Here is a 21,641-nt window from a genome sequence, read left to right as displayed (position 1 = left end):
CCAATACTTATCTAACTTGCATTTGATTGGACAAGCCCTGCTTGATCACTGAGAACTTGAATACAATAAGGCTAAGAACCCACAGAGTGATTCAGTAGCCCGTGATAGATCTCTGCAATCGCGGGCGACTAACCACTCTGAAATGGCAACAATAGGAGTCGCCAGTGGAAAGCCCTTAGCAACGCTTAGGTTTTCCGAAGTTGCAGGGCTACAGTTTCAAGTTAAAAAGTGGTTTTGACACAGGATAAATCCCCTGATATGAAGGACGAGAAACATTATAAGCAGAACTCAAGATACAATGTTCAGTATTTAATGCATTTATAAAATTATGACAGAACTATTTACATAATGCTAACCATATTGGTTTACTGTACAATGTGCACAAATATAAACATCCAGCAAGAGTCTCAGCTCTGTAGTCCTCCTATGGCTTTAGCATCTATCCTGCCTCTAAAGGCATGGCCACAGGGTGTGGGTTCATTTCAAGCACCTTGGGGACCCTGATTTTTATTCGCTCGGGGTCATGCCTCAAACTTAACCACCAACCACTTTCTTAAATATTCCTGAATATTTTCACTTAAAAATGCAGCAGTCCAAGTACAAATTTGCCACCACCCCACCATGCTATAATAAACAGCAGGCACAAAAGCGCCCCGTGTGCCATTATTTTAAGGTTTCCCTTTTACAGTGCAACTAGCACTACAGCAGACCGGAGCTCAGCTGTGAATGGGATTCTGAAACAGAAGAACACACTGCGACTCTCCATCTTCCCAGTCACTGGCAGTCAAAAAACTGCAGAAGACAATACACGAATAACACAATGATTTGTAACAATACTGAAGGTCTCTTGCCCCTCTCTCCAGATACTCCCAGGGAAGCAGATCCCATTTCAAAGCAATTCTGCCTCCAGTGTTCAGGTGTCCCATGCCTGGTCCATCTGCAATACCAGCACATCAATGTGCCCAAATGAAGTGCAAATTAAGGATAAAGCCCCAGTGCAATCCCAGCGCCCTGAAATCCTCCTATCCCATCATGTAGGATGCCATTTTAAGGCTAATGTGGGAGCCAAGTAAATACGACATAGGAAAACCTGCAAGGAAAAGGATAATCAATTACAGGATCCGCGGAACCTGACTGTCAGTCAGAAATGTACAATTAAGAATAGGGACACTGGCCTAGCCTAAGCAAGGATGCAATGTAATAGATATTTTATATTAGATATTTAGAAGTCTATGGGGCACATTTACTAATCCACGAATCCGAATCCCGAATGGGAAAAAATCAGATTGGAAACGAAAATTTTGCGACTTTTTCGTCGGCGTCGCGTTTTTTTTGTATTTTGCACGATTTTTTTGTCGGCGTCACTATTTTATCGTATGTTGCACGACTTTTTCGTCGCCGCCGTGATTTTTCCGTATTGACCAATTGTAAACGGCGGAAAAACCAATCCGATTTTTATGCGACGGCGACGAAAAAGTCGTGGAAAATATACGATAAAGTCGTAACGGGGACGAAAAAATCGCGGGACATACGAAAAAGTCGTGACGCCGACAAAAAAGTCGCAAAAATACCGATCATTACGAAAAAACGCTTTCGGTCCGTTCGTGGATTAGTAAATCTGCCCCTATTTTCCATGCAGATTTTTTCCATGCACCCAAAGTTGAAATTTAAGATCTATTAAACTCTCTATTATGACCAGTTGTTGGAATTAGCATTTGGCATATACAGTGGTGCCACAAAGGGGCCTTAAAATCTCCAGTGTATCTAATAGTTCAGAAGCTGACACTTACCTGGCGTAACACTGCTCAGCTACAATACAGGATCTTCACAGCACTGGGGAGAGAGGATATGATATATGACTTATAATAACAAGTCAGCAGGTGATTCATAACAACATTAATATCATGTGGCAGCACTGATATGGTGCTTAAGACAGATGAAACTTTCTGTCTGCGACAGGTGGAAAGTGTTACTGCAGATGACAAAGATGTATGCTTGATGTTACCTGAAATATAAATATTGTAGATAAAGCAATACTGCAAGGCAGGCTTGAAAAAAGCCTAAATATTGCCTGTATATGTGTCCAAAATCAATCACTTTTTCACCTTTACAATACGGAGTGCTGCAGTATTGTTTCATGCAAATGTACCAATAGAACAGGGCACATACCATGATTTGACTGGGTTGTACCACTTGGCTCCTGTGCCGTCAATGTTTGAGAAATGCTGTGGGTTTCAGCAGCTGGTGCTGGCAGAACCGTGTCACTGTGCTCCGATTGGTTCGGACTTCCTGTAGAATCTGAGGAGAAGTTCTGCAAATCCAGCTCAGTGCATTCCACTGGGGCATGAGACCAGTGCTGCTGCTCTGTAGCACAGGAACGAGCTGCTGTGCTCTGTGGCTCTTGGCTAGAGAAGCAGTCGCTGCAGGCCGAGTTACGGATCAGAGGCTGCGTTTCTGACACACTTCGTTTATAGTAAGGCTTCACAGGGTCAGAGGGTAGCATGCACAGCTCCACAGAAGGCTGTTTGGGATTCAGTATGTTGCCTGCTCCAGGGGTACTTGAGGGAGCAGAAGCTGCATGTATCTCTTCCAGGTGACCTGTTTAAGGGAAGAACCATGAGCTACCATGAGCTTCACCATTGCCTCATTGTTTGCAAAAAAAAAGTGGATCCATGAACAGCTTTCAAGACAACCCGTGTATGTTTAAGAACAGAGGATATACTAATACCTTGCATTTGTCTGCAGGTCTCCGGTGCACCGAAGCAGCATGGGGGTACTGGCCGCTCCTCACAAGGGCTGTGCATGCTCCTGTGCATAACTGGTCCTTCAACCAGTGTTCTTGGTTGGCCAGCAAAATCCTGGGACCTCAGGAATGCTGGAAGCAAACACAACATCACCATGTTACACTAGATGTTGGACTAGATTCAACTCAATGGCAAAAACTCATCTCATGGTGAGAACTATATTGAAAACTGTGGTAAATCTGACATTAGATTAGCTGAAAATATTTCTAGATATTTTTTAGAGTAGGGCTATCCAACTGAAACAGGTTTGGACTGATATTCAAAAAAGGCCTGGCAAAGAGGCCCAAACAGCCCACCACCAGTCCATCGTGACTGTCTATGGCATCTTACGGCAGCCCCTCATTTGCCAGAATCCACAGATGGCCAGTCCAGTCCTAAACTAAAAGCCAACAGGTTAGAGGCCCACCCTACCCAATGGCTCCAGTGACTTTGGCATTTGGCATTACACGACAATGTAGCCCATGAATATCTGGAAGGATAGAGAGTAATGTTCTAAAATGCTAAAGAAAGGAGTTGTTCTGAAACTCATTTAGCTTAATATGCCATACTCACCTCTTTGGCACTGGCTTTTAAAGAATCGTCCACAGCAAATGACAGAAAATGTCACCAGTGCCACAACAAGAAGCGAAAGAGTAACAGCAATGACAGCCACAAGGACAACTGGATCCCGGGGAGGAGAAGGGGTGCTGACTGGCTGATAAGGTCCAACTTTGGGGTGACCTGCAAAATGTAATAACACAGTTCATACAACTGACAAAAATGATCAAATTCGCCCATTTTTTATAAAATCCCCTCCCAAATGCGTCTTTTGCTACATACACTGGGATTCTGTGGATGGAGTATGAGCCGTGCAAGGGAAACACTCCAGCTCCTGCAATCCACCTATCCGGGTTTTACTGTAGTACCTTAAACAAGAAGAAGGGGAAGAATAAATTCATTCGGGAGCCAATAAATTTGTGATACCAAGTATATTTGACCATCAAAGGTCCTGCTCTAGAGATGCTACTTGAAGAACTTTCAAACTGTGAGCAAGATGTCTTTTTAACAAGAAGGGCCAATTGTGATATTAAGGATAAGGCTGAAGTTTTGGGAATAGTACAGTTCAGTCATTGTTCCTGAATAATTTCTAACCAAACTGTATTACCTTCGAGGTGTGGCTTAAATTGCTAAGCAATTTGGTCAACTATCCTCTGGCCAATAAGGCAAACCAGGCCGATGGATGATTCATTTCAACATGCATATATGGTCTTTGGCCAACCTGGAAAAGCATGGGCCGGCTTAATGCTTCCTACACAACTCCAATCTACATGCGACATGCATTAAGTCTGATGTGTGAGGGCTCACAACAGGGCTCTGCAATAATCATCTGGGACTTTTATGTAAAACAGGATTGGCATCACAATGCTGAGCCTAGCTTAAACCTGCCTACCAAATGTTACATTTAGCCCCTTCAAACCAAAACGTTGTGCATACACCTATAAGTAGTAGCTAGTATTCATTGTAAGGAACTGAAATGTTCTTGCACCTTGGTGGCACAATACATTTTTTCAGGTCAGGTTGACAGTAAGCCTTTGTAACACAGGAAGCCTGCTGCTACAGTGCACTAAGCAGGGCAGATGGACTCACCCTAGCAGACACTCTCCACAGACAGAATTTGTGGTGAGGGTGCAGTTGGCCTTCAGCACCCGATTGATTATATGACATGGAAGACAGCGAAGGCAGCGTTGGTGTCCTCGATCTTCTTTGTACCTCCCAGGTCTACAAGGCACACAACGAAGATCCCTCTCACTTCCACAGTCCTATAAACAATTGCAAAAAAATATTTGTATTTTACATTGTTTCCTATACCTTGGAATCTTCAAAATATAAAAACAAGAATATAAATTGTGAAAATGCCTAGAAGAGCACTCTGAGCATGTTTGTATTAATTTGCTTTGAAAGATTTACATTTCCATTAAAGGTCTACAGCCAACTGTAACTCTACAGTTTGGCTATGGATGGCAATACAGAAGCTGGTGGCCAAGGACCAATGAAGTCTAGGAATATTACTGCCTTGTTAAATGCTAAGGGTATTGACACAGGGTGCTTTTGGATGCTTTAAATGTATCAAACAAAGAGCCAAAGTGCTCAAGAGCTTCCTCTATAGACTTTCAATGAAACTGATTAACAACTGTTTGCGCCAGCCTTTGCCAAACAATTTCACTGAAAATCTGTGGGGTGCAGTTTTGGGTTACTACGTTTAATATTAATTATTTAAGCTCAACCCAACATAATGTGTTTTGAAATTAATCCAAGAGGTAAAAGTGCATCACCCACCTCAGACAGTTCCTGTCCTGGCCCGCACTGTGTACATGGAACGCATTTTCCACTGGCATCTTCAAATTCACTTTCTAGGCACCCCGAGGCAGAATTGAAAATAAGGCCTAACTAAAAGTAAAGAAGAATTTGATGGTGATATTATGCTGGCATCAAGTCTTGGTCTTTCTAGGTATAAGGGGTCACATAACTATTATGTAATTAAAAAAAGGAATCTGCCACGGACCAGTAGCAACCAAGTAGCAATCAACTTTGCGCAGTTAGTGCAGTAAAGAGAATAAATAGAAATATTGATTGGTTGCAGCATGTTTCTGAACCATGACATCTTTAGAGCATAATCCTACATTGAACCATTGCGTATCAGTCAAAATAGGAAAACAAAACCATGCATGTTTCTAGATTCCAACACCTAAAGGTGTATGTGGTACCTCTGTTAGGAAGAGAAGGCAGAACAGCTGGGATGCAGGTAGCTCCATGATGGATGAGGGCAGACTCAAAATGGAAACCAGAATCGGAGTCTCTGTTGGCTTGGCGTTCTTTAACACTGCAAACAACACTGATTTAGTTAATTGACAGTATTTCTTTAATATACAATAATAAATTACACAGGCGACTGTACTGCCATGCTGTAGGCAGTCTGGCAGCTAAACTCAAGGACGTCAGTGCTGTTGGCTCAACATGATTGGCTGAATGCCAGTCAAGTCTTTTAAAACCCATCACTCATCTGAGAATCTGCAAGCTCTGGCATGCTGTCAGAAAAGCAAACATAGACCTTATCATTTTTCCAAAGATAGGAGAGTGCCCCTGAGATTCTCACCTCTAGCAAGAAACTTATTTATCTAAACATTTCTCTTTATTCTGATAAGTGGGAGCTGCCATACAGGTGCTGATTAGTGTAACCAATTAAAAGGTATAAATAAGTTACACTGAATCAGTGGTTTCTTGTCAGTGGCATAACAATAGAACAGCCAACCCAAATGTATTGATGGCCCGCTGAATCCAGCCTGGTGCTAGTATATCTCTGCATGTATAATAGGTGCCAACTTTTGCAAGGCTGATGCTGAATGCTATATTTTACACCATTATTTGACACCACCACAAACTACATATATTCAGGCAGATAGTAATTTACAGAGGAAAGAAGACTTTGCTGTTTACACTGGAATAATATACAAAGTTACTCAACCACCAGCAATCAGCTCACAGTTCTACAGATAATGTCTGATATTCAGACTTCCATGTGTGGTCTCCTTTATACCAGCATCGGACTGGAGTTTCTGAGGCACACGGGGGCTGTGACCCCAAAAGCCCTAATTACCATCTCGAGCCCACCCTCAGAAGGTCCGCCCTTGTCCCTGTCTGCACAAAGTACTTTAGCTCTTACTGCCTACTTCCTCCTTAATCAGACAAGAGGGGGTGGTCCTGGACTTGGGAAGATCTGCAGCATCCTAGGTGAGTGGGCCTGTGTCTGTGGGGTCCATGAGGCTTACACCCACCAGGTTTTTTCCCAGTCTCCCGAGAGACACCCGCAGGGTATTCTACAATCTCACTGCCCTCACTGTAAACATGATGCTTCAAAAGTAATTATGTCCCCTATCAAAACCTTTTTTCAAGGGAAAACAACCCCAACCTTGACAGTTTACCTTCATGGTTTATTTCTTCCATCCTCTTATCAGTTTAGTTGCACATCTATGCACTCACTTCAGCTCATTAAAGAAGAAGCAAAGGTAGAATCGCTGGGTGAGGTGCAAAATGTTAGGCACCCCCCACTGATTGTAATTACTTACCCGATACCCCAGGCTGGTGCTCTTGTTAGCAGAAAACTGCACAGGCCCAGGATACCTGCAAGAGAGTGATCCTCTTCCTTCCATCTTCTTACTTTGCAATCCAATGGCCCACACATGCACAGTAGAGTGAAAAAGCCACGCAAGCAGCACAAAGGAAGAGGGCCACTTGCTTGCAGGATATCAGGTAAGTGATTACAATCACTGGGGGTGCTTAATGTTTTGGCAACCCCCAATGATTCTACTTTTCCTTCCTTCTCCTAATATCAATATTAGGGACTGGAGCCCAAAACTGCTCAGCATACTCAAGGTGAGGCCTTACCAGGGACCTATAAAGGGGAAAAATTATGTTTTCATCCCTTGAGTCAATGGAATTAGACAACTTATCTAAAAAAACACCCAGATCCTTCTCCATTAAGGATACCCCCAACACACTACCAGTTAGTGTATAACTTGTATTTACATTATTTCTAGGGCAGTGCACAACTTTGCATTTATCAACATTAAACCTCATTTGCCACTTCGCTGCCCAGTTCTCCAGACAGTCAAATCTCTCCCCAAGGTTGCCCAGATTAATAACCCACTAGCCACCCTGCCAAACATTAAACAAAAATAAATCATTTAAACTGAGGAAACTGTTAAAAAGAACCTTGAATACCTCAAATTTGTAATTTAATTATGATTTTTAATAGGTTGGCAAGCTCAAAAAAATGTGAAAAATAATTCTCTTAGGACAGCATCCACTGACTTCTACATAATAATATAGAAATCTGTGAAACCATTATTTAAATTTATAATTTTTAGCACAAAAAATCTGAATTACAGTAAAAAAAAAAAAAATATATATATAAATAACCATGATAGACATCAATTAAGTAGAGGGGTTAGGCAGTTACAGAGTTATGCTATTTAGTATCATGGGATGAATACCATCTGGTCCTGGACCTTTGTTTATCTTCAAATGTTCTAGTCTCTTTAGAATTTCCTCCTATCTATCAATAGTTATATTATTAGAACTGCACCTATTAAAAAGTAAGTCATCATTAACTGGCTCATTAGTTGTGTAAAATCTCTGAATATCCAAACTGCAGCATTCCAGTTACTGTTAAACTACAACTCCCAGCCCCAAGCTAACACTGGCAGTATTTGGCAGGATTTGGTAGCTTTAGTTCAGCAACTGCTAAAGGCTAGAGTCAGACATCTCTGCTATAAAATATAACTGACCCCACCCTACCTTACTGTACACACTATCCCACAGCTGCAACCCCTTCCTAGAAAGTATGGCAAATCTGCAGGGCACAATAGAGCTTAACCTGTACAAATGCTACTTAACAACACCCCCCCCCCCCCCCCCCCCACTGGGGCCCAGATCTATCTAAAAAAAGGGTGCAATTTGGGTGTGTCCAACAACCACCCCAGGCAGTGAGATTCTGGAAGATGTAGTTTAACAGCATCTAGAAGGTTTCAAGATGGGCCTACCTGATGTTTGTAGCCATATCTCCTGGCTATAAAATAAATAACCCCATAACACAAACCGTCTGTTTCCACAGATAAAAGGTTGTTTTCTTACCAAGTGAATGTCGGACCCTACACAAGTGAATATTCCGCTTGCTATCCCCTGGTCTCTTACCCATGTAGGACCCCTGAGTCCGCAGTGGAGATATTTTCCATGTCTCTCCTTCCGCCCACCAGTGCCACCATGTCCCAGAATGTCAGGCACATGTCTCCGTAGGGTCTCAGAGGTATTTAGGGAGCCAGCAGCCCTGCCAGCCTGAATGGGACCTGTGAGTGCAGCTGAGCCCCGCCGGTAGCCCCTGCCTACAAGCCCTGACTTGTCCCCAGCACATGTTACACAGGAGTAAAGTCCTCACCGCCTCCACATCCTAAAAATAATATGCAAGCAGCGGCCAGCGACTTGTCAGAGGATCCCAGCAGCACCCACACAATGGGGCCCTACTCCTGCATGCCAGGATTCCATTTCATACACAGTCTCATATATGTGCGCCCCATTCAGCTGGGTTATCCCATTGCGCCCTGCACCGCTCTGTGATGCTGTAAAGTATTTACCAAGCGTCGGAAAGCAGTTTTTTCTTTACATAAAAAATGTAGTAGCCTGTACTATACAATATATTATATATACATAAGCATTTATAGTTTCGATTGTAAGCTCTTGGTAGCAGGGTCTGTTTCATTCTGTCAGCAGACTGAAGTGCTAGGGGGTTACATCCAGTCCAGTTTGTAACATACAAAGTCCCATACACTGAAAGCGCTTTTCTGGGGAACAATCAGTGTTGTCTCTAACACGCAGCATGTATTCAGCACCAGTGCCCCTTACAGCACCCCATTACCGAGGCATGACAATCTCCCTATATAAAGTACAAAGGCACCCTACTATCCCCTGGCACTTAGCGCCTGCACTGCACCACGATCGCTAATTCTGCCCTTGGTCTTGATCTTATGAAGTTGGGACATGACTGCTCATACCATAACACACATGAATAAACAGAAGGGTATGTATGCCCAGACATGTCCCTTGCTGTGCCCATCCCCATGTTGTGCCCATCCCCATGTTGTGCCCATCCCCATGCCCCCTAGAGAATTGATCCCAATGGAATACACGGATCCGTGGTACCTGGGTGCCGGGTCCCATGTGATGAGTCACAGCAGGTTCGGCTCATTCGGAACAAGTTGAAGTTGATGAAATCGCTTGAAATCCCCGCAGATTTTACACTACATCCCTCCACATGGAGCAGCTCCCGGCACGCCTTCGCGTTGCAATTGGACTGTTCTCTGGAAATAGGCGGGGCTATGCAAATACACTCGGTGTGTGAGGGACGTAAACACAGAAGCGTGTGAGAGCGGCAGGTCAGTGTATGGGAGGGAGCTGTGGGAGCTGTGGGTTAGTGTAGCTGCAGGTTAGTGTATGGGAGGGAGCTGTGGGTTGGTGTATGGGGGGGAGCTGTGGGTTAGTGTAGGGGGGGGGAGCTGTGGGTTAGTGTATGGGAGGGAGCTGTGGGTTAGTGTATGGGGGGGAGCTGTGGGTTAGTGTATGGGTAGGAGCTGTGGGTTAGTGTATGGGGGGGAGCTGTGGGTTAGTGTATGGGGGGGAGCTGTGGGTTAGTGTAGGGGGGGGGAGCTGTGGGTTAGTGTATGGGAGGGAGCTGTGGGTTAGTGTATGGGACTATAGGAGGGAGCTGTGGGTTAGTGTAGCTGCAGGTTAGTGTATGGGAGGGAGCTGTGGGTTAGTGTATGGGTAGGAGCTGTGGGTTAGTGTATGGGGTGGGAACTGTGGGTTAGTGTATGGGTAGGAGCTGTGGGTTAGTGTATGGGGGGGGAGCTGTGGGTTAGTGTATGGGAGGGAGCTGTGGGTTAGTGTATGGGTAGGAGCTGTGGGTTAGTGTATGGGTAGGAGCTGTGGGTTAGTGTATGGGAGGGAGCTGTGGGTTAGTGTATGGGGTGGGAACTGTGGGTTAGTGTATGGGTAGGAGCTGTGGGTTAGTGTATGGGGTGGGAACTGTGGGTTAGTGTATGGGTAGGAGCTGTGGGTTAGTGTATGGGGTGGGAACTGTGGGTTAGTGTATGGGTAGGAGCTGTGGGTTAGTGTATGGGGTGGGAACTGTGGGTTAGTGTATGGGTAGGAGCTGTGGGTTAGTGTATGGGGTGGGAACTGTGGGTTAGTGTATGGGTAGGAGCTGTGGGTTAGTGTATGGGGTGGGAACTGTGGGTTAGTGTATGGGTGGGAGCTGTGGGTTAGTGTATGGGGTGGGAGCTGTGGGTTAGTGTATGGGGTGGGAGCTGTGGGTTAGTGTATGGGTAGGAGCTGTGGGTTAGTGTATGGGGTGGGAGCTGTGGATTAGTGTATGGGTGGGAGCTGTGGGTTAGTGTATAGGTGGTAGCTGCAGGTTAGTGTATGGGTGGGAGCTGTGGGTTAGTGTATGGGGTGGGAGCTGTGGGTTAGTGTATGGGTAGGAGGTGTGGGTTAGTGTATGGGTAGGAGCTGTGGGTTAGTGTATGGGGTGGGAGCTGTGGGTAAGTGTATGGGTAGGAGCTGTGGGTTAGTGTATGGGGTGGGAGCTGTGGGTTAGTGTATGGGTGGGAGCTGTGGGTTAGTGTATAGGTTGTAGCTGCAGGTCAGTGTATGGGTGGGAGCTGTAGGTTAGTGTATAGGTGGTAGCTGCAGGTCAGTGTATGGGTGGGAGCTGTGGGTTAGTGTATAGGTGGTAGCTGCAGGTCAGTGTATGGGTGAGAGCTGCGGGTTAGTGTATAGGTGGTAGCTGCAGGTCAGTGTATGGGTGAGAGCTGCAGGTTCGTACGGGTGATACAGAATAGTGGGGTACCGTATGTAAGTGGGCCTTCTGCTTTGTCATTAAAGTGCGGGCAATAAGGTTACTATACAGTAGTCAGAGCTGGGCAAGCAGTAAGCTGTCACATGGTGTAGAAAGAAATTATAGGGGCGGTGTCACCTCAACTAACCAGGCTATTCTCTTTTATACACTAAAATACTTATTTTGCCCATTTATTTAGGGCTTTTGTGTTCCAGCCTGCTATATGCAGATATGGTGGCTGCTGGGGTTTACTGGCCTTAGTACACATATCAGTTTCAATACCATGTATTGAAGGTTCGCAGCATCAAGAAAGTGACTGGTAATATTTGGTTACTATGGATTTACCATAGTAACTAAGCAGTTTAATGTACAGAAAGGAATATGAATGGGCAGTGCCTAAAAAGAATGAGAAGTATTAAAACAATAAGAGGCAGGGGATTCAAGGCTACCTTGTTGGGCCAGTGATTTGGAGTTATGTTACTAACTCACAAGTGCCTCAATATATGTTACTTATATTGTACATTTTAGTGAGTTTTACTACACTGGGGTACAAGGATTAATTGCATGTTCTGTAACCAAAGGAAGCAGATACAGTTTCCAAATGAAGAAAAGACAGGTATTTTCAGTTTTTCTGCTGTCAGTATTGGTGTCCCTTCCTTTGGGTTCAGATCCAACGAATTAAATGGATTATTGCATAGATTGCCATTCAATGGAACACATAAAAATCAGTTACAGTATGTGTCAAAGACAAGTTGAAATACCCTGTTCTAAATTTCTAGCAGTTGTGCTTATTGATGCAGGGCAACCCTGGAGCTACCCCAACCTCCAAAACAGGCAGTATTTCCAGGCAGCCTGTGACAATCACCACCAAAAGTTGTGCCAAAAGGTACACAAGTCATGCCCACACCGAACTCCAGAAATTACAGCAACCTGGCAGAAAATTTTCATCGCAATGGCATATGATTTGTGTCAAACTGCAAGCAGAACTCTAAGAAATTTATAACAGGATGCAGCCACTGAGTGCAACTACACAGAAGTACAAGGAGCAAATGTTGATGCAAGCACCTTAAATGTAATATTTCTCATGCATCCCACAAACAATGACAGCTATGGTAACTTATGTAAAGATGAGGTGAAGAATCAGGTGAATAATCAAAAAAGTGAAATCAAATTATCATGCTTCTTACTAGAGATATTTAACATAGTAACTTAAAGGTATTCTGTCATGATTTTTATGGTATACTTTATATTTCTAAATTACACAGTTTACATAGCAAATAATTCTCTACCACTCAAAATTTTATTCTTGAACCAACAAATGTATTTTTTTAGCTGCAATATTGGTGTGTAGGTGCCTTCTCAGTGCATTGTGCCCGAGTCTGAGCTTTCAGAAGGAGCCAGCGCTACACATTAGAACTGCTTTCAGGTAACCTATTGTTTCTCCTACTCCTATGTAACTGGAGGAGTTCCAAGCCGGACTTGGATTTCTTACTATGAGTGCTATTCTGATACCTACTGGGAGCTGCTATCTTGCTCCCTTCCCATTGTTCTGCTGATCGGCTGCTGGGAGGGGAGTTATATCACTCCAACTTGCAGCTCAGCAGTAAAGTGTGACTGAAGTTTATCAGAGCACAGGTAATATGGCTGTGGCTTCCTGGGAAATGAAGAATATAGCTAGCCCCATGTGAAATTTCAAAATTAAATTTTTGACCAATAAGAAATTTTAACACAATAAAATTGAGGCAATTCAAGGGTAAATTGATAGACATCATATCAGAAAGGGTCAGTGGTTCAGAGTTATTGTACTAACCCACAGGTGCCTCAGTTAGGTTTGCTATTCATGCTGTAAAGTGCCTGTATGAAATTTAGAAGTATGAGGGATCATTTAACTTACCCCTCACAAGTCCCTCTTGAATAGAGCCAGTTTGTTCAAGGGCCTGTGGAAATGTACGAAATGCAGAACACAGTCCGCAAAGTGAAAAAAAAGGCTCATTTGTGTCCTTTTCTCCACTTTGTACATTTTGTTCTGCATTATATATGATCCCTTTGATTATTAATGCATAAACAGTGGTCATAGCACTTGTGCCTTCTTCCATACTGAAAACAAAACTCTTCTACCTCTATTACGTGGAATTCACTCAGAAATAAGAGTTGATTTGGACAACCTAAGAGCATTGCTGTCTTTTATATTTATATATAATCTACTTCATCCCTCACTCCCACAGTAGCATCTCTGTACATCCATGCCTGTCCCATCTCTCATCCCACACACCCTTCTGTCACACTTGTCCAGCCGATTGCATCTGCTTCCCTACATCTCCTTGTCATTTTCATCACCACATCGCTTGCCCCCTGTGTTTGTCGGCCTGTCTAGCCCACTGCATTGCTTTCATTCCTCTCTCCTTCACCCTTTCCATTAACTGTTTCTCAAGTGTCTTCAATTATTTCTAGAAAAATGCAGTGCTTAGAAATGGAAGATTCACCATATTTTTCAGAATGCTTGGGACCTGATGTTTTCTTGATAAGGGATCTTTCTGTAATTTAGATCAGGAGCCATTATAGGGGTAGTTCACCTTTAAAGTAAGTTTTAGTATGATGTAGACCAGTGATCCCCAACCAGTGGCTCGTGAGCAACATGTTGCTCTCCAACCCCTTGGATGTTGCTCCCAGTGGCCTCAAAGCAGGGAGTTATTTTTTAATTCCTGGCTTTTGGGCAAGTGTTGATTGCATAAAAACCAGGTGTACTGCCAAACAGAGCCTCATGTAGGCTGCCAGTTCATATAGGGGCTGCCAAATAGCCAATAACAATTATTTGCTACCCCCCCAGGAACATGTTTTATGGTTGTGTTGCTCCCCAAGTCTTTTTAGATATGAATGTTGCTCACGGGTAAAAAAAGGTTGGGGATCCCTGATGTAGACATTGACATTCGGAGGACAGGAGACAGGTAACAATAAAAAAATTTGCAGAGAAAATTTTTAAAAATTAGAATTATTTGCTTAAAATTACCTCAGTGGAAGATGGCCTTCCTGTCATTTGGAGCTTTCTATATAACAGCTTTCCGGAGAAGGGATCCCATACTTGTACAGCCACAAAAGATTTAGCCAAATACTGAGCCAAATCTGAGCCCTAATTTGCATACATTTTGCAATTTTTTGTGAACAAATAATTGCCACTCTTTGTTGTCCAGAGCTTAGACTGCCAGGATTCATCCTAAAGACCAAAACCAAATCCTAAATGTGTTAAATTTCTAAATAAAAATCCATAACTTTACTAAGAACCCCACAAGCATAACATGACTAAGATCTGCAGCTGAGGGAGTTGTAAGGGTATTGTTATACATAAGAAAGAATAAAGCTGGCCATACATGCATCGATATAATCATACGTAACATAGTTTTGTACGATTTTCTGACCGTGTGTGGGCTCCAAATTATCTCCCTGATAATTTTCTTATCATGGCCGTCGGTCGTTTAGTCGATTGGACAGGTTAGAAAACTTCAGTCAGATAATGATAAAATATGCATATGAATAGGGTATCTGACGATATCCTTGTGGGACCTACAATGGAAGTCACTTTCGTACGAAACATCCTCCAAGGCTTTATCCTACAGTTTCAGTCTGAATGTTATTTTTAGATTGTTGCACTTTAATGTATGTATCTGAACGTTCGTCGGCAGAAGACTAAAATCTGAACATGTATGGCCGCCTTAAGTTGTGATACTAAGGGGCACATTTACTAATCCACGAATGTCCGAAAAGCGTCCGAATGCATTTTTTTTGTAATGGTCAGTATTTTGCAATTTTTTCTGAAATTGTTGCGACTTTTTCGTAGCCGTTACGACTTTTTCGCAAATTGTCGCAACTTTTTCGTAGCGTTATGACTTGCACGAATTGTCGCAACTTTTTCGTAGCCATCACGCCGAGTACGAAAGTTTTCGGATTCATTCAAGCTTCGGTATTGTGACTTTCCTTGGGCCAGGTTGGAGCTGCAGAATGCCATTGAGTCCTATGGGAGGCTTCCAAAATCATGCTAAGTCTGAAAGTTTTGCCCGCAGTTTATGAGCGCTCAATACAAAAAAGATACGAGCAAATCGTAACGGCTACGAAAAAGTTGCGACAATTCGCGCAAGTCGTAATGGCTACGAAAAAGTCGTGACAATTTACGAAAAAGTCGTAACGGCGACGAAAAAAATCGCAAAAAATACGAAAAAGTTGCAAAATGTTCGTTTTCCAATCGGAATTTTCCCCATTCGGATTCGTGGGTTAGTAAATCAGCCCCATAGGGGCAGATTTATCAAAATGCAAGATATTTATATTAATTATATAAATGAAGCCATTGGATGATTTTTCCACTTGCGAAACCTGTCCCTTTTGATCCTACCAAGAAATTAAAGAAGGCTATACAATCTTTATTTTCCTTGATATAGCAAAGTGTTGCTAGTGGAGGATTCAGTGATACCTATTTAGAGATACATCCAGATAGATCCACTTGGCCTTCAACCTTGGTTTCCCCAACCAGGAGGACTACACCTGAGCCAAATATCTGAAGATTCCCAAGGCAGGGACCCCAGGAATGGGTATTACCTATTTAACTAAACCAAAGAATAGGCTGCAGGGACACCAGCCTTGGTATTAATAGCAACACCGTGTAATATGTAAATAATTTAGGTGTTACGTTATTGCTGCTTCTGCCTTGGTCTTTCTTAAATACCTTTAAAAGGATTTATATATTAACTCTGGCATTAGTAGCAGTGAGTCATATCTATTTTCAGTCATGTATTCACTCTGCAGAAATCTTCCTTCCAGATTTCATTTACAGCACATCATTTCTTGGGAATAAGGCTGAAAAAGTGACTAACTAACAAAAGAATACATTTGGCTTCTGGTACCTTTATATATACTGGTATGGGATCTGTTATTCGGAAACCTGTTATCCAGAAAGTTCCGAATTACCAAAAGGCCATCTCCCACAGACAAAATTTTAAAAATGATTTCCCTTTTCTCTGTAATAATAAATCAGTACCATCTAGTTGATCCAAACTAAGATATAATTAATCCTTATCAGAGGTAAGACAATTCTATTGGTTATTTCACGGTTAAATGATTTTTTAGCACAAAGGTACAAAGATCCAAATTACAGAAAGATCCCTTATCTGAAAAATCAAAGGTTTTGAGCATTCTGGACAATAGGTCCCTACTTGTACTGTCCTGTTTCAGTTACCTTAAGCCATTTAGGTCACACTTTCTAGGTAATGATTTCCTTAAGCAGTCCCAGCATCTTAGTGGTCTTCTACTTCATGAGCTTATTAGTCCCTAAATAATTTGTTTAGTCCTTGTAGGGAGGTGAACAAGGGGGGGTTGCTAGTTGGATGGACATATTCTGTATGGGCACTAAAATTAACTGCTTTTACAAGGGTCAGCCAGCCTCTGTTTAAGTGAGCAGGGCATACATGGTGAGATCCACCTGTCTTGGCCAGCCACACGCTACAGCAGGCCTGCAGAGAACAACACACAAGGATCACAGCAACATGCTGATATGGTCCTTGCAGGTTGTTCACCTTTGAGTTAGCTTTAAGTATGATGTATAGAGTAATATTTTGAGACAATTTGCAATTGGTCCTCATTTTTTATTATTTGTAGTTTTTTAGTTATTTTACTTTTTGTGTAGCAGCTTGGAATTTCAGCAGTTATCTGGTTGCTAGGATCCAAATTACCTTAGCAACCTGGGAGTGGTTTAAATGAGAGACTGGAATATGAATAGAGAAGGAACTGAATAGAAAAATAAGTTATAACAAGTAACAATAAAACATAAAATAAAAAATGTTTTTGCCTGCTGAGGTCAGTGGCCCCCATTTGAAAGCTGATAGAGCCTGCAAAAAAATCAGAAAAAGGCAAATAATTGAAGGGTTAACATATATATGCACAATTCTAAGAAGGTCTGTGTATGTGCTACTTCAGTTGTTATGATTACCTTGACCATCCTGTCTCTGTACGCACATACAGACCTTCTTAGAATTGTGCATACATTGTGAACCACCCCTTTAAACAAATTTAAATTTGGTTCACCTCCGCTAATGTTCTCAGCTTGACTTATGGGAGTAGGTCTGCAGGTATGATGTGATACTCTCTTGGTATCCTTTATTTATGCTTTACAAGGGTCAGACTGGGTTGATGGGAAACCTCCAGTTCACAGCTTTAAGCACTCTCCCCTGCCAGAGCTGCCCCTAAGCCAGCTCCCCTGCCCAGGCTGCCCTGTCTCCACCTTACCTGTCTGGACCATCCCCTCTTCCTCAATCAAAGCCACAAACTTTTGGTTATAAAAGGGACAAGGCATGAAGGTGGGTGGGGTAGGATGACAGGAGGAGGACCCTGAAGGTCGCAGCTCATTGGGCCCCGATGCTCAAGTCTGATGCTGTCCTTTACTGAAGCCACTGCTCAGAGACATGGATAAACTGGCAGCAAGCAGAGCAACAGTCCCAATATTCACCTTATCATTGTGCAGACAGCTCTACAGTACCTGTAACAGTTAGAGTAATAGGCAAAGTGATTGGATTGTAAGGGTTATTTACCAACACGGAGCAGTGTGCAAAGTGCAGTTTTCAGGCAGAGATGTTTTTACCCATAATGCAGTGTTTTCCCCATAGAACCAGCATAAATTTAAAGGTCTTGTGGCTAACATTTTCAAATCAGTGAGTCATCACTTGCTGGGCAGTGTTTAAATGAAATTAGTGTGTGATATATATATATTTTTGTTTTTTTGGCAAGTCTGTTGCACCCATTAACACAACTCTCTGTGGGAGCCCTGGAATTTGCCCACTTTCAGGGTAGTAGCTTTAGGGTTCCCTCAGCATTAATTGGTGTGTTAAGCAGGGTTGGACTAGAGGGTACAGGGCCCACCAGGGCTCTGCCGCCCCAGGGGCCCTGCAGATACTGCCACCAGCCGCGTCCCCCTAACCCCCCCACCCGACATCCTCCCCTGAGTGCACGTAAGTTTAACGCATCAGGGGAGGAATGGTTGGTGTTAAGAATGACTCTCTACTGCCCTTGATAAAGTTCTAGCTGGGGCAAAGTTTTCACGACGTCTCTTGGCTGAAACTCCATTGAAAGGAAGCCAAGTCATGAAACTGAGAGGTCTGATTCCAAAGGAGAGAAAAGAGGAGAATGGAAGATTAAAGGGAAGAGGTAGAAGCAAGGGAAGGGGAGAGCAAAAAAAGAAGTAGGGAGAGACGTAAGGCTAATGCCACAAGCTGATCATCAGCCTGCAGATAATCTCAGGCTGAGAACCCCCAACAATGGCATCAGCCTTTCCCTCTGCCTGAGCCATTGTGCCAGCCTTGATGCAGGCACAAGGAGCAGATTTTGGCACTGAAATGGGCAAGTATGCATTTTGCACAGAAATCTGCTCCCTGTTCCACCATCCTGGAATCAAGAACATTTTCCCCTCTAAGGCAAATTGGAGAGGCTTCAGAAGGGTTTTTTTTTGCTATTCTCTGGATCAACTAGAAGTTAGGCAGGTTTTATATAGACAATAAATGTTTTGCCTTGATAGATGTGTGTCTTTTTTAATCCTAACTTACTATGTTACTATGTTACACATCATTGTTCTGCATACTGGCAAACCTTTGTGCTGTGCTGTAGAACCAGATATATCTCTTATATTTCTCTTTCATTGTTACCTCATCATACATATCCTGATTCGTTTCTTAAAATATTTCATTACATATTAAACAACTGAAATCATCTTTCCCTGTTCTATGAGTCATTAGTTCCCTATGATCTCACCTGAAGCTCACAGCTAGCAATTCTTTGCATACTAAGTAGTAGCATCTCTTTTATTCAGTACAGTTCTGGATTTATATGTAAGAACCAATTCAACATACATTTTTGAACTCACCTGTAAATATTCAGTGACTGCATTACTATTTTAAATGATTTACATTTGATATGTTTGTTCCCATTTGTGGACAAAACCAAGGCTTTAAGCCAGGGGTGTAACAACAGTTACAGTGGCTTGCAAAAGTATTCGGCCCCCTTGAACTTTTCCACATTTTGTCACATTACAGCCACAAACATGAATCAATTTTATTGCAATTCCACGTGAAAGACCAATACAAAGTGGGGTACACGTGAGAAGTGGAACGAAAATCATACATGATTCCAAACATTTTTTACAAATAAATAAGTGCAAAGTGGGGTGTGCATAATTATTCAGCCCCCTGAGTCAATACTTTGTAGAACCACCTTTTGCTGCAATTCCAGCTGCCAGTCTTTTAGGGTATGTCTCTACCAGCTTTGCACATCTAGAGACTGAAATCCTTGCCCATTCTTCTTTGCAAAACAGCTCCAGCTCAGTCAGATTAGATGGACAGCGTTTGGGAACAGCAGTTTTCAGATCTTGCCACAGATTCTCGATTGGATTTAGATCTGGACTGCGACTGGGCCATTCTAACACATGGATATGTTTTGTTTTAAACCATTCCATTGTTGCCCTGGCTTTATGTTTAGGGTTGTTGTCCTGCTGGAAGGTGAACCTCCGCCCCAGTCTCAAGTCTTTTGCAGACTCCAAGAGGTTTTCTTCCAAGATTGCCCTGTATTTGGCTCCATCCATCTTCCCATCAACTCTGACCAGCTTCCCTGTCCCTGCTGAAGAGAAGCAACCCCAGAGCATGATGCTGCCACCACCATATGTGACAGTGGGGATGGTGTGTTCAGAGTGATGTGCAGTGTTAGTTTTCCGCCACACATAGCGCTTTGCATTTTGGCCAAAAAGTTCCATTTTGGTCTCATCTGACCAGAGCACCTTCTTCCACATGTTTGCTGTGTCCACCACATGGCTTGTGGCAAACTGCAAATGGGACTTCTTATGGTTTTCTGTTAACAATGGCTTTCTTCTTGCCACTCTTCCATAAAGGCCAACTTTGTGCAGTGCACGACTAATAGTTGTCCTATGGACAGATTCCCCCACCTGAGCTGTAGATCTCTGCAGCTCGTCCAGAGTCACCATGGGCCTCTTGGCTGCATTTCTGATCAGCGCTCTCCTTGTTCGGCCTGTGAGTTTAGGGGGACGGCCTTGTCTTGGTAGGTTTACAGTTGTGCCATACTCCTTCCATTTCTGAATGATCGCTTGAACAGTGCTCCGTGGGATGTTCAAGGCTTTGGAAATCATTTTGTAGCCTAAGCCTGCCTTAAATTTCTCAATAACTTTATCCCTGACCTGTCTGGTGTGTTCTTTGGACTTCATGGTGTTGTTGCTCCCAATATTCTCTTAGACAACCTCTGAGGCCGTCACAGAGCAGCTGTATTTGTACTGACATTAGATTACACACAGGTGCACTCTATTTAGTCATTAGCACTCATCAGGCAATGTCTATGGGCAACTGACTGCACTCAGACCAAAGGGGCCTGAATAATTACGCACACCCCACTTTGCAGTTATTTATTTGTCAAAAATGTTTGGAATCATGTATGATTTTCGTTTCACTTCTCACGTGTACACCACTTTGTATTGGTCTTTCACGTGGAATTCCAATAAAATTGATTCATGTTTGTGGCTGTAAGGCTGATGCCACACGTGGCGTTTTTACGCTGCGTATTTTCTAATTCTCTCGGCGGCTGAAAAACGCCTGATATCATCATCCATAGAAATAACTTGAAAAGACGCGAAGCAAACCACACAAAGCGTAAATACGCTAGAAAACGTCTTAGCACGGATTTTTCAAGCGTAGGCTGAAATACGCCAGTACTTGCAAAGCAAGCTATTCCTATGTATACGCAAAGGCAGCTGCCAGACCTAGCAGAAATACGCAGCGTTTTTTGCTATTTCACACTATTAGCACCATGGCAACGGGATTTGCTTACGTCACCAGTTCTAGGCTGAAAAACGCCATGTGTGGCTTGTGTGGCGTTTTTAGGCTGAGAAAAAACGCAGCGTAAAAACGCCACGTGTGGCATCAGCCTTATGTGACAAAATGTGGAAAAGTTCAAGGGGGCCGAATACTTTTGCAAGCCACTGTATATAGAGATAGATATATATAAAAAAATATATATACTGATACTGTAACAAGATAGTCACATAGAAATAGAAGTCTAACACTGGCCAGCGGCACTAGCCGCATTGAACTCAGAATGTATTTTACTACCTCTGTATAACAAAACTCGCTGTCAACCCTGTAAGGAAATTTATGACTTAGACAATTGTAACAAAATGCTCTCCCCTCCCCCTCCCTCTTTCTTTATGTATCCCCCCCACCCCCTTTTTGAAATGCAAAACCAATAAAGAAAGATTTACATATATATATATATATATATATATATATATATATATATATACACTGTATATATACCCCTTTTTCCATAAAAAGAAGGGTAGAGAGGAGATCTGCTCTGAAGGCTCTGTAAAAGCCCCTTGCAAA

At 42.9% G+C, this 21,641-nt stretch overlaps 1 protein-coding gene across 4 annotated transcripts; it reads right to left on the bottom strand.

The window, feature by feature from the left end:
• Window positions 1-288: 288 nt before the first annotated feature.
• eda2r (ectodysplasin A2 receptor) lies at window positions 289-9,778 on the bottom strand. Of its 4 annotated transcripts, none has more exons than XM_004916804.4 (10): window positions 9,537-9,778; window positions 5,549-5,664; window positions 5,121-5,231; window positions 4,431-4,603; window positions 3,624-3,709; window positions 3,357-3,524; window positions 2,729-2,875; window positions 2,170-2,598; window positions 1,791-1,833; window positions 289-1,090 (listed from the first exon to the last, which is right to left on the bottom strand). In XM_004916804.4, the coding sequence occupies exons 1-9, from the start codon at window positions 9,580-9,582 to the stop codon at window positions 1,826-1,828; spliced, it is 1,284 nt and encodes a 427-aa protein (XP_004916861.1). In that variant the 5' UTR covers window positions 9,583-9,778; the 3' UTR covers window positions 289-1,090; window positions 1,791-1,825. The 4 variants fall into 4 exon arrangements, with proteins under 4 accessions (XP_004916861.1, XP_017952391.1, XP_004916862.1 ...); XM_018096902.2 differs by lacking the exon at window positions 9,537-9,778 and adding an exon at window positions 8,535-9,398 and having other exon boundaries at window positions 5,121-5,227; XM_004916805.4 differs by lacking the exon at window positions 9,537-9,778 and adding an exon at window positions 8,535-8,624.
• Between the last annotated feature and the right edge of the window lie 11,863 nt (window positions 9,779-21,641).

The sequence above is a fragment of the Xenopus tropicalis genome, chromosome 8 (genome assembly GCF_000004195.4).
Source record: "Xenopus tropicalis strain Nigerian chromosome 8, UCB_Xtro_10.0, whole genome shotgun sequence".
NCBI classification, from domain to species: domain Eukaryota; kingdom Metazoa; phylum Chordata; class Amphibia; order Anura; family Pipidae; genus Xenopus; species Xenopus tropicalis.
Note: the sequence above shows the minus strand (reverse complement) of the source record. Positions and strands in the feature narration are given on the sequence as shown.

Excerpts from the sequence above, each read along its gene's own strand:
- eda2r (XM_018096902.2), bottom strand. The coding sequence starts at position 8,626 with ATGTGCCTGACATTCTGGGACATGGTGGCACTGGTGGGCGGAAGGAGA. Across the intron at positions 5,228-5,548 it reads GCCTTCTCTTCCTAACAGAG|GCCTTATTTTCAATTCTGCC; the intron begins GTACCACATACA and ends ACTTTTAGTTAG. Across the intron at positions 2,599-2,728 it reads GACCTGCAGACAAATGCAAG|GTCACCTGGAAGAGATACAT; the intron begins GTATTAGTATAT and ends TCCCTTAAACAG.